This window comes from Corvus cornix, chromosome 2, assembly GCF_000738735.6.
Source record: "Corvus cornix cornix isolate S_Up_H32 chromosome 2, ASM73873v5, whole genome shotgun sequence".
NCBI lineage: Eukaryota > Metazoa > Chordata > Aves > Passeriformes > Corvidae > Corvus > Corvus cornix.
Genome location: NC_046333.1, coordinates 140,052,379 through 140,064,825, shown reverse-complemented (window position 1 = coordinate 140,064,825; position 12,447 = coordinate 140,052,379). Strand labels below are relative to the sequence as shown.

Sequence of the window (12,447 nt, the reverse complement as noted above, 5' to 3'; positions counted from 1 at the left end):
GGAACAATATAGGATCAGAAAAGCAGTGGGTAAACAGATCACCACACCCAGGGACGGGATAGAGTCCCCATTACTGGAGGTTTTTCAGACATCATTGAACAGGGTGCTAGATAATCTCCTTTAGGCTTCTTGTCCTGTGAATGGTTGGACCAAATGATCTTTCAAGGTCTTTTCCAACCTGCGCTGTTCTATGATTCTACCTTATTCAAGTTATCATTTACATCTTAATTTTAGGGTACAGGGATACAATCCTAAGCCTAGTGTGCAGCTCAGTTATATTAAGATTTATTGTGTATTGGGCAAAGACTGGCCTTTTACAATAGTATCAGCACAGCAGCCAGCTGAGTTGTGAATGCTAGTGATGCCAATCTCTGGAGGGCTTGGGAGCCCAGGGAAGCACATACACTGTCATTCCATGGGCAAGAAGCCCAGACATGTTCAAGGGCAATGGCATTCAGCTCAGGCACCCATGGAGTCCGTGGCAAACAAAGAGCTGAATGCAGAGTTCCTGTCCTGCACCTTTTCTCACAAGACTCTTCCTGTCCACACTCTTCCTTGAAGAACATCCATCAGAAAGCAGAGACTCTGGTTTTCTCAAGTGTGCCTGACTAAGCAGAAATTTGCTTTCCTGTTAGGTGCTGCTGTTTGTGACACTTCAGCTTGGAAAATAGATGAGTGAGGGGAAATATCACGGATGTCTCTTCAATCACAAGTGGCATGGGAAGAGTGACTAAGGAATTGATGCTTTAGGTTTTAACTTCTATATTTTTCAAATCCTGTACTGCCTAGTAACTCTGAAGTTTCTTGTGGCCTGTTAGCTACTGTTCTATTATGCCAGTTAGACATAATAAGCCACTCTAGGTTTGCTCTCCAAGGACACCTACATTGTCCCAGGCCCCAAAATATGTAAACTAAGGCCTCTGAAGAGGAGGGCAAACTTGGGGTAGTTGCATCATTAACTGGGGTTGCAATTGGAGAATTGATCCTGATATGCAAACGGACCAAACTTACAAAAGTGTGAAGAACTCGTCACCCAGGGTCCATCTTGGGTGTTGCCTTTTAACTCCCCAGGGTGTATCTTGAATGCCCTTCAAATAAATACCTACTTCTATTCCCTTATTCTTGTCTAGTCTCTGTTTTTAGATGGCCATCTCAGGCATCAGAATGACTGCTTAAACTTTCACCCATTATAAGAGCCAGCTGGTAGGCAGTAGATTCAAAACTGACACATTATTTTTCATAAGATGTGTTCAAGTTGTGCAACTCCTTGCCACAGAAAATCAGAGGTTTAAAGTTTACATGGTTCCAAGGAGAGATTGAACAAATCAGTGAAACAGAAATTCATTGTCTGCTGTTAAAACCAAAATATTTTTCTTGGGTCAGGAACTCCCTAATAAATTGTCAAAAAGTTGGAAAGTCATCTGGGGAAGCACCAAAAAGATGTTTTGTCAATTTTCATTCTACTCCTGAGGAACAACATTCAGCCACTATTGGAGGCGTGATGCTGGCTGAGACAGATTTTTGGACCATCCCAGAACAGCCCTGCTTGTATTCTTGGGAGCTGAAAGAGAGCTCAGGGTAGAAAGGGGGAGCCAGAAATTCTAGAAGAATGTTCCCTGCATTTGTTCTGAAAACCTGCCTATCGAAGTGGGTGCCAATTCACAAAGTGAAAAATTTCTTCAGTGTTTCTCCAAGACGGTCTAAAAGAGTATCTGCCCTGAAGAGTCAAATCAGTAGTTTCTTTGGCCCCAGAGGAATTAACATGGCTACATGATCATTCTGGATCAACGAGAAGTCAAGACTGCGACAAGAAACTTTGAGGTCCCCTACTGAGTTCTTGGAAGGAGATTAGACTTTAAAAAGAACCCATACCATGCCAGAACTTCTGGCTGGCTATCCCAGAGTATTGCTGTGAGTACCCTCAGGAGCAATTAACCCTATCACTAATGGCATGAGTAGGGGTGCTCCTGGATGTAATATCTGCATGCTGGGCAGTGAGCCACACGCAAGGTCAGGCAAGATCTACAGCAGAATGATTTGGCTGCAAACCTGCAGTTCTGCAAAGTGTATGATATTGAAAAACCATAAAGATACCAAGTGTTTGGTGTCATGAGACCGACATTCTGCAGGACTTCTTGGGCTATCAGCACAGGATCTGTGAGTAGTTTAGTCAGTCCAGCTCACTGTTTTGAAAAGGCAGAAACTGAGCCACAAAGGGTAATGAGGTTTTCTAAATGTAATTAGAAGGATTTTTTATAAAACTTGTTTATAGTTTATTATTCTGTTCCCTACTCTGCTGAGCCATTTCTGGTTCATCTTTCACTGCTGACCAATTCTTTTCTCCAGTTAACACCCTGAAACCCTCATGTATATTTTTCTCTTTTCCTTGGTTTCTTTAAATCTCAGTGACTAATATATTGTCTTTTTTCTTCCACCCAGCTCTCAGCTCTGGGTTGTTTTTAATTGGACCCTTGTTAACAGCTTCATTGTTTTCCTGTATCCATACACAAAGCACAGCTGCATGCGCTCCCTTCAACCGCAGGAGAAGAAATCAGAAAACAAAGTCCCCCCAAGGGAGCCCAGCCTGTCTCTTCTATAACAAGCTGTAGCAACTTTTACAAAATTACTGCCTCCATGCTCAGACAGCTGAGCTCTCTGAGACAAATCTGGGGCTTGGAGTGCACAGACATAATAATTACCAGAAATACATCACAAGCTCCTTTCCCAGCATTAGTTAGGCCATTCCTAAATCACAAGGTGCCATCTCTCTCTCACTCCTGACTCTCTGGGTACGAAAACTTTTGCTTTCTGTCATTCTCTCTCGGAATACTGCAATTTTTCTCCCTTAAATTGTAAATGATAACACCTGCTGGGGCTCTTATTTGTTCATTCCCGTATCTCTGGCTGCTCCCTGTGTGAGATATTACGCCCACGCAGAGGTATGAAATATACAGTAGCTGTTTGTGAAACTTCTATATGAAAGATGCAGTGAGTATAAATAATGGTATTGTTCCGACCTTCTTCATCTTGTATCTGACAGAACATGTTCAAAAAACTCCAGGAACACTATAAAGCTGATGGTGAAGTCATTCACACTGTATCAGTGTAGCTGAAAACAAATGAGCAGGACTGATCTGGACATCCTATTTTCCTTTCACCACCAGAATGTATGTATTCCTCAAGTCATACCATATTCATATTTATTTTAATGATTCATAAACATCCCAGGTTCCAGAAGCTTCTAATTAACTCATCTATTTAGTGTCATTAACAGATGCTCAGGGAGTGATTTATTGTGTAGTACTGGATCACACTAACATATAAATCCAGCCAATTGAATTGGCAGGCAGTCTAGGTAAATATCTTCTGCTGCTGGTAGATGAGATTCCGTCCTAAATTCAGCATTAATGCCCTGCAGACTGTGGCTGATGTATTATTGTTTTCTTCTTCTATTACTCTGCACATGTAGCATACACTGTATTGTACAACACCGGTTATTTCCCTTCTTTTAAGAAAAAGATTTCGTGAGCTACTGCCTAGGATTTGGGGTAAATGTTTATGCTGTCTGAGAAAAGACGAAATCAATAGCCCCAAAGAAGTTTTTGGTCAAGCTCCTTTTAATTTACCTCTGGCTTCTGTAGTTTCAAAACTGAAACCAGTCCCTCTAGCACCCTAGAGCAAAACAATCCTGAACTTCATAAGTTATATTGGGAACCCTGTCTATAGCAGAGTTGTGGCCACAACTCCAGACCTTTTATTGATGAAGAAGGCAGTGGCTTTTCAGGCAGTACATGGAGTGAACACCTATGGCAGCAAAGTTAGCTCCATGGGTACTCCCACAGTGGTGTTTCTGACAGGCCCAGGAATGCTCCTAGAGATTCACACCGCTGAATTCCTAGAGGGACCTGTCATGGTTTATAGCCTGGGCCAGCTAAACCTCACCAAACGCAGCAGGCAAAGGCAGCGCAGCCCCAGAGCACCCGCAGGGCCCGCTCTCCGGGAGCCGCAGCGGTGTGAGCTTCGAGAGCCCAGCCCGGGCAGAGCCAGCCCTGCCAGCTGGGCTCGGTGCTGCCGGCTGCTCCCGGGATTACTGATTTAATGGTATAAATACAGCCAGTCAGCTGCGGCCTGCAGGCCTTGCTTCACTTGGAAACTAGGCTGGGCTTCTCTTTCAAATTTCAGAGCGGTAAAACACATGGTCTGGTTGCCTCTGCTTGTTGCCTGGGTGGGAGCTCTCCCCCACAGCTGACAGACAAATTACTTACCACGCTGGAGGAGAGTTGCAGGTATGCGGCAGATAAATTTTCCAGTTTTTCTCTTAAGAGCTCACTCCCCTTCGTATTCCAGTTCTTCCCAATGGCAGCACCGTGAGTCCTTAGTGTTCAAATTCTAAGGAAACATAGATAAATATTGTTTTAAATTCCTTAAGGTGGGAGTCATCAGGGGACTGTTACTCTTTTTTTTACAGAAATTATGTTTTTGTCTGTTTACAGTTTTTTAAAAAAGGCGTTTTTAAGCTTTGTGTTTTAATGACAACGAAAGGGACTACTGTAAATAATTAGAGTATTTTCTGCTCTATTTTTAAAAACAATATTTTTAGTAAAGTTACTGGGTTTTAATATACTTTTGACTCAGAATGAGATTTTGATGGTGAACCAACTCTGCTGTCTGCTCTAAGATTTACTTACAGCAGTGATGTCTGTGGGTGGGTTTTGGGAGTGGGAAAAAATATAAGCAATATTTATGGAGGAATGGGAAGCAAAACTACATTAATATGGGACTGTGCCCAAATAAATGAGTGTATAGGGACTGTGACAGCTTGAGAAAGGGGATATACATCAAACAAATATGCTGCATTAAGGTATTTCTAGGAGTTACTGAATTTCTCCTCAGGACGCACTTCAGCAATCCATGTAGGAACAATACCACGATGAGCGTGACTGTTTTAAGTGTCAATTAAAGCTTTCATCTTGACTACAGCACCCTTCTTCCCTGCTTCTGTCTCTCACAGTCCGTACCAAAGATGTATATGGTCTCTCATACGGAACAATACAGCCACAGTCTGCTCCTAGCAGCTGTGTTGCGAGGAAGGCCTGTGCTGGGGCTACAGCAGCAGTGTCCCATGCTGGAAGCACAGAGCACACCACACACCTCCCTGTGCTGGGGCTACAGCAGCAGTGTCCCATGCTGGAAGCACAGAGCACACCACACACCTCCCTGTGCTGGCCAGAGGGAACGTTCTGAAGACATGACCCCACACACTCTGCTAAGACTGGCCAACTCCCATCACTTGAGCTGGTTTCTCAAACTCTGTGAAACAACTGTCCATATAATTTGAAAAGCCAACAGAAAGCATCATACATTATAGGTGTGTGCTCCAGACGTTCAAGAAGCTGTTCAGACAGTGCACAAGAACTACTTTGCAAATGCATGATACACAGGCTGAAGAATTGTTTAGAACACACAGCTTAAACCCATGTAGGTCAAGAAACAGAAAGCTTTCCTTTTAAGAACATCTCAGTTAAGAAGAAATGCATCGAGAAAAGTTAAAAATCTGGCGAGAAATGACTGGAACAGTGTGAGAGTACACTGATGCCACAGCATGTGCTATGTCACATACCTCTATTGTCATCTCAGTCACTCACTTCCTACTCTAATGCCACAAAACATTTAAGGAGGCATAGGAACCAAGAGTTACTATAGAAAATCAGGTACTTGAAACAGTTTTGGAAACTCTCTCCTGGTGCTGCTTTAGGCTGGAATAGTTAGTTTTCTTCACAGTATCTATGTTTTTGGATTTGTGCTTAAGTGTTGGGATGTTTTTGTTATTGCTGAGCAGCGCTTATAAAGGGTCAAGGCATTTTTGCTTCTCACCCTACCAGCAAGTAGGCAGGGGAGACAACAAGGAGTTGGAAGGGGACACAGCCAGGGCAGCTGATCCCAACTGACCCTAGGGATATTCCATACCATATGGCATCACACTCAGCATATAAAGCTGGGAAAGACAGTGGGAAGATGTTCAGAGTGGTGGCATTTGTCTTCCCAAGTCACCATTACACTTGATGGAGCTCTGCTTTCCTGGGGATGGCTGAACACCTGCCTGTCCATGGGAAGTTGTGAATTCCTTGTTTTGCTTTGCTTGTGTTTTGTGTGCTTTGCATGCTTTTTACTTCCCCTATTAAACTGTCTTTATCTTAGGCCAGAAGTTCTCTCGCTTCACCCTTCTGATTCTCTCCATCCCAACACAGGGGAAGTTGACTGAACGGCTGCATGGGGTTGAGCTGCCATATGGGGTTAAACCACAACTCTCCCCCAACCCAGTTCTGTTCTGTTCATAACCTTACAAAACAGCAGAACAGGCAGCAGGGCCTGAGTCCCATCACCCTCAGCTGCTTGTTTTCCAGGACTCCTGCATGGCTCTGCTATACTGTGATGGCATTACCAGTGCTTTGATTCAGCATTTTTAAGTTGCATTTTTCCTATTAAAAATTAAGAACAAACTACAGATAAAATAGGCAAGACTAAAGATGCCGTTACAGTGCCAGGAATATCAACACATTGCACACCCTCCAGGATTTTCTTAATAAATAAAGATCAACACCAAGAGACATTGGTTCATATGGCACTTACAGAGAAATTTAGGCTGGACAGGGCTTTTGAGGGCTTGCGGTCTCTTTGCAAGAGTTAACTTTTGTATTCAAACAATAGAGATAAGTAAGACATTGTGTTATTTTAGGTAAGTTTCATGATCTCCAACAAGCCAGTTGTAAAAACTAGTTTTATTAACAACCTCGATTTAGAAAGAAGTCTAATATCCCACCAACATCCACATGTAAGCCAAGAAGCATTTCTAAAAAATTGCTACATATCATGTGAATTTTGACACAAACCAAGATGCTGGAGAGAGTAACAAAATATGAGGGTTCTTAAGTATTTTGTCACAAACCCAATACTAAATAACAATAAATTATTAGGACAATAACCTACAAATGTTGTGATACAGTAATAAGCAGAACCATCTCATAAAAATAAATTTTAATATTAACAACTCAATTTCATATGACTGCATATTAATATTTTTTTTCCAAAGTTCTAACAATGTTCAAGCTCTGTGGTGTTTACAAAGATGGGTTTATTCTCCTTCATTCTTCTGCACTGACTGCATGGCTTCTGCTTTAACTCTATTTCGTTTTCTTTTTCTTCTTTTCTTCTTTTCAGCAGAAGGCTCCTGACCCTCCTGTGTTTTCTTCTTTTTCTTCTTCAGACAGCTGAGAGGATTGGGGCCGCCTGTCCTTTTGCGTTTTCTTCTCTTTTCACCTTCTTGCTTTACTAGTCCTTCTTTTTCTTTAAGCTCCACAATACTTTGTTTTTGGTACTCTGGAACAAGCTGATTTGTCTGCAACTTTTGAACAAATGCCAAAGATTTAGGAGAAGGTTTGTCTAGCACCATAGTGTTCTGAATAATAAAGAGGAGAGGAATGCCAGGCTTCCTTTTCACTTTGTTTGATAAGTCCTGGTCCTGCAAAATTACATACTTTAGTCAATATTTTTGGATTAAATGGTATTTGCAATTCAAATGCACCTACTTTTAATACAAAACTATGAAGATAAATTACATTATAAAAAAGATAAGAAACTTAATCTAGCAGATATACATGGCAGTGCCTTTCAGAGCACTCTAAATTTCAACTTCTCTCCTGACTAGCTGTATTTCTGATGCAAAATTTATCAACATTTTTTTTTCCTGCATGTATATGCATACATACATTTTTTGAGGAAAAAGTCCCAATTCACTTGTATGCAGACCACCATAACACAAGAAGTAACGTAATTTCTTCTGTAATAATTTTCAAACTCCTGTGTCTTACATAAATACGAAGAATTCTACTACAAACCATTTTATATATATTGTGTATCATTTATACATGCAGTCCCAATAACAAACCCAAGAAAAAACTGCCTTTCTTATTTGTATAGTTATTTATTCTTTACTTCAAGATTTTTTAAAATTGAAGTTATATGGATGTTAACAATTTCATTTTTCAGACTACTGTGCAAAGCAGTTCAGGGAAGGGGATGCACACACAAGCAATATACAAATTAGCATTCACGAGTTGTTTTTTACATGTCAATAGGTAGTCATGATGTTTTGTACACTTTCAGCTCAACTACTCAATATCATTACAAAGTAAAAAAAATCTAGTTGTTCAAGTAAGAGAAAAGATTACCTGATTCATAATCAGGAAATACATTAAAGAGCAAGTAAGGCTTTACATGATTAATTCCCACAAACTATTTAAAAACCTCATAATCGAGGTTATTGTAGGCTTCTTTATCCTTAGGTATCAAAGCATCACTTCAAAAGAAATGGACTTACATTTCCCATGAGCTTTTACCTGTGTAGCAATAAAGAAGTGATGAGGGTTGCCATCTTCAATCATGGAAAGTAAACAGGTTGAACCACTCACAGGATTCTTATGGTGAGAACAGCTTCGAACTTCAAATCTCTGGGCAATTAATTTTGCTCCATACAGTGCTTTCCCCAGTGATTCAAGTTCTTTTATAACACATCTGAAAACCAAAAGAGACAATGATTTTTAAACAAAAAAACCTCATACTTTTTACAACAGCAAAAGGCTGATGTGAGTTACTTAGGAATGAGCAACACCCAGTTGTTCAGGCTCTATGATTTGTAAATGGCAACGAGAAAAAAGCAATAGCCCATCTGAAGACATCAGCAAGGTTTCCTTGGCTGTAAACAAGATTAACCAGTAATAACATTAAGATATATTAAATGATTTAAAAATGATTCACATCAGTGACAATGCTGAGTCCTTAAATTTAAGTTTGGATACCACCTAGCATATGAACCACTACTTAACAAATAAAATTATTTTTTAAATTTAATTTATTTTAAAATTAACTTATTATAAAACTTTAAAATTTAATTTATTTTAAAAAATGGAAATAAAAGATCTGGGGAACAATAGGCCAGTCAGTCTCACCTCTGTGTCTGGCAAGATTATGGAGCAGATCCTCCTGGAAAGTACATAAATCATGTGGAAAACAAGGAGCTGACTGGTGACAGCCAACATGGCTTCACTAAGGGGAAATGATGAAAAATATGGTGGCCTTCTATGACAGAGTTACAGTGCTGATGGATAAGGAAGGGCAACAGATGTCACCCAACTGGACTTATGCAAAGCTTTTCACACTGCTCCACACAACATCCTTGTCTTTAACCTGGAGGCATGGATTTAACAGATAGATTACTTGGTGGATATGGGATTCACTGGAGGGTTGCACTTGAAGAGTTCCAGTAAACAGCTCAATGTCCAAGTGGAGACCAGTGACAAGTGTCATTCCCCAAGGGTTGGTATTGGGACCTGTTTAACATCTTTGTCAGTGACATGGACAGTGGGATCCAGTGCACCCTCAGCAAGTTTGCCATTGACACCGAGCTGTGTGGTGCAGTTGACTCTCTGGAGGGAAAGGATGCCATCCAGAGGGGCCTGGGCAGGCTTGAGATGGGCTTGTGTAATCCTTATGAAGTTCAACAATGCCAAGTGCAAGGTCCTGTATATGGGTCAGGGCAACCCAAGCACAAATACAGGCTGGGAAGAGAATGGATTGAGAGCAGCCCTGACGAGTGACCTGGAAGGTGTTGGTGGACAAGACACTCAACATGAGCTGGCCTGGTGAAAGCCTGGGCTGTGTCCAAGGCTGTATCAAAAGCAGTGTAGGCAGCAAGGTGAGGAAGGGGATTCTCCCCATGACTCCACTCTAGTGAGACCCCACCTGGGGGTCACAGCGAGTCAGCTCATTTCCCCAGCAAGGTTCTTTTCATAACATTGAGGTGCTGTCTCAGCAACTCAGTGTTCTGACAGCAGAGAAAATGAGTCCATTCAGCTGGCCTAAGTGGAACCTGGTCAAAATGACCAACAGATATTGCTGAAAGAAGCAGCAAGAATTGACATTTCTACATGACAGGAATACAGTTTGGATCAAAACAATTCCCAAACACTTCACAGCTAAGGACATGACTCAATACTTTATACTGTTTGGAAGTGCAGGCCAGTTCCATATGCTGTGCAAGAAGGCTCAGTGTGTTTTTCAAGCCAAGGGTATACATCTTCCTGGTATTTTCACTAATTGCCTCCCTAGTGGGCAGTTGGCTATTCTGTGTTATTGCAGATATACAATGTAACTGGGTTTTTGTATTTTAATACATACAATAAACATAATTAAGTAATAACAAAAGCAACTTGGATGCAACTTCAGTATGTAGTGTACATGCTTTACTTCCATGTCTTTGTCTAGCACATCGTTGTCCTCTCTTGTCAACAGCTACTTTGGAAACAACCTGGCACTGGTAGGCTGCAGCTCCAGCAAGGCAGGAACTCGCCAGGCCCAGGAGATCTCAGCTTGCCCCTGCTGTTACTTCACCAATCAGACGCGGCGGGTGGGAAGGGCCTGGGAAGAGACCCACCCGGCCCTCCCTCACACAGCGGGCTTACCGCTGGCCCCTCATGCCACCTTCGGAAAGGCAGCAGGGTCTGAGGAATGCTCCCAACCTCTTGCAAGTCACCCTCAGCCCCCAGCGCCACCTCCTCCCCAGGGCCCCGGGAGGCCGGAGCGCGCTCCCCGCCGTACCGCGTGGTGCAGAGCTGCGCGGCGCCGTCCAGGTACCCGGGCAGCTGCTCCCGGATCTGGATCTTGTTGCGGAGCGCGGCCTGGCAGAAGGTGCCGTCCAGCAGCACCTGGAAGGGCTCGCGGAACTGGAAGTTGTGCTTGTAGAAGCCCATTATCTTCTTGGCGTGTTTCTGTCTCGTCACCCCCATGGCGCCCGCGCCGCCGCCCGGAACGGCCGCGGCTGCCCCGGAAGCTGCGCCAGGCCCGGGCGGGGCCTCTCCCGGAGAGCCGGAACCGGCCGGGCAGCGCCGGGGCCGCGGGGCCTCCTCCGGAGAGCCGGAACCGGCCGGGCAGCGCCGGGGCCGCGGGGCCTCCTCCGGAGAGCCGGAACCGGCCGGGCAGCGCCGGGGCCGCGGGGCCTCCTCCGGAGAGCCGGAACCGGCCGGGCAGCGCCGGGGCCGCGGGGCCTCCTCCGGAGAGCCGGAACCGGCCGGGCAGCGCCGGGGCCTGCCCCGCAGAGCCGGGACCGGCCGGGGTCACGGTGCGTGGCCGGGGAGCTGCCCCGCCCCCGGAGGGTCCCACCTGCCCGTCCATCCCGGCATACGGGCAGCCTCAGGGCTGGTTCACTGCCCCTTGTTTTGCGGTGCTGTGCTGGTTCCTGCCGTTTGCTGAGGTCAGAAATGCAGAGTTCTCTTTTTTTACTAGTTCACTGTATTGATAAAATCACAGTTGCTGTTGCAGAGACAGTAGTTTAATCACACATCAGCACACAGAATCACATAATCAATTCGGTTGGAAAAGCCCTCAGAGGTTATCGAGTCCAACTTAGGACCCAACACCAACTTGTCAACCAGACCATGGCACTGAGTGCCATATTCAGTCTTTCCTTAAGCATCTCTAGAGGTGGTGATTCCACCTCCTACCTGGGCAGTCCATTCCAATGTCTAATCACCCTTTCTGTTGAGCAATTCCACCTAATGTCCAATGTAAACCTCTCCTGGCACAGGTTAACACTACATCCTCTCACCCTGATGCTGGTTACGTGGAAGGTTTAGGAATACTTAGGAACGTTTAATCAGTGCCCATTTATATTGTTTGCCTGTATTGTCTATATCAATCTAAGTTCAATGTGCACAAAACCGAAGTTGAAAAGCCCATTCTACATTTTAATAACTTTTTTCCTGTGACTATTTAATTACACTGCAGCCTGGGGACACAGCTGTCATTGAAAAAGCCATTGCACAAACTCCTCCCTGTCCAACACAAAACATGAGCACACCAGACATCTGGCATTAAAAACTGAACTTAATGCCCTTGGTTTTAGGCAGGCAAGGGGATGTGATACCTTAACACCATCAAAATGATAATTGGAGACATCTGTCTTGCTATGCAGGTTCCACAGGAGACATCTTTCTGCCTGAGACAACTGTATTACAAGCAAAACCACGGCAAGCACCTGCCAGTTTGCTGTAATCAGTCAGGCTGCTCTAAGGTTGTTTAAGCAAATACCCAGCTGTCATATTGGCCTTTTTGCTAGAAAATAGATATGGAAAATAAGTGCTTCCAAGCAAGTTAGTTGGTGTTAAGAGAAACTGAAAAATAAAGGATTTGATTACTATTCTAGAATTCAAATGTTTACATGGGAAGATACTTCAAAGCACTTAGAATGAAGAGTGCAAAGAACAGGTGATTGAGAATATTTTCCATGGGATCCAATTGTGCTGTTGACAGTATTTTTCTGCCATTAAATCCTTCTTTCCAACTGTCTTCAGGGGACAGTTGTGCGTGCTCGTATCATGGACATACATGGATATA

The 12,447-nt window shown here is 43.5% G+C and overlaps 1 protein-coding gene across 1 annotated transcript; it reads right to left on the bottom strand.

Moving 5' to 3' along the window:
- Positions 1-6,760: 6,760 nt before the first annotated feature.
- UTP23 (UTP23 small subunit processome component) lies at positions 6,761-10,888 on the bottom strand. Its single transcript, XM_039550071.1, has 3 exons — positions 10,654-10,888; positions 8,397-8,571; positions 6,761-7,519 (listed from the first exon to the last, which is right to left on the bottom strand). The coding sequence occupies exons 1-3, from the start codon at positions 10,839-10,841 to the stop codon at positions 7,133-7,135; spliced, it is 750 nt and encodes a 249-aa protein (XP_039406005.1). The 5' UTR covers positions 10,842-10,888; the 3' UTR covers positions 6,761-7,132.
- Positions 10,889-12,447: the final 1,559 nt, after the last annotated feature.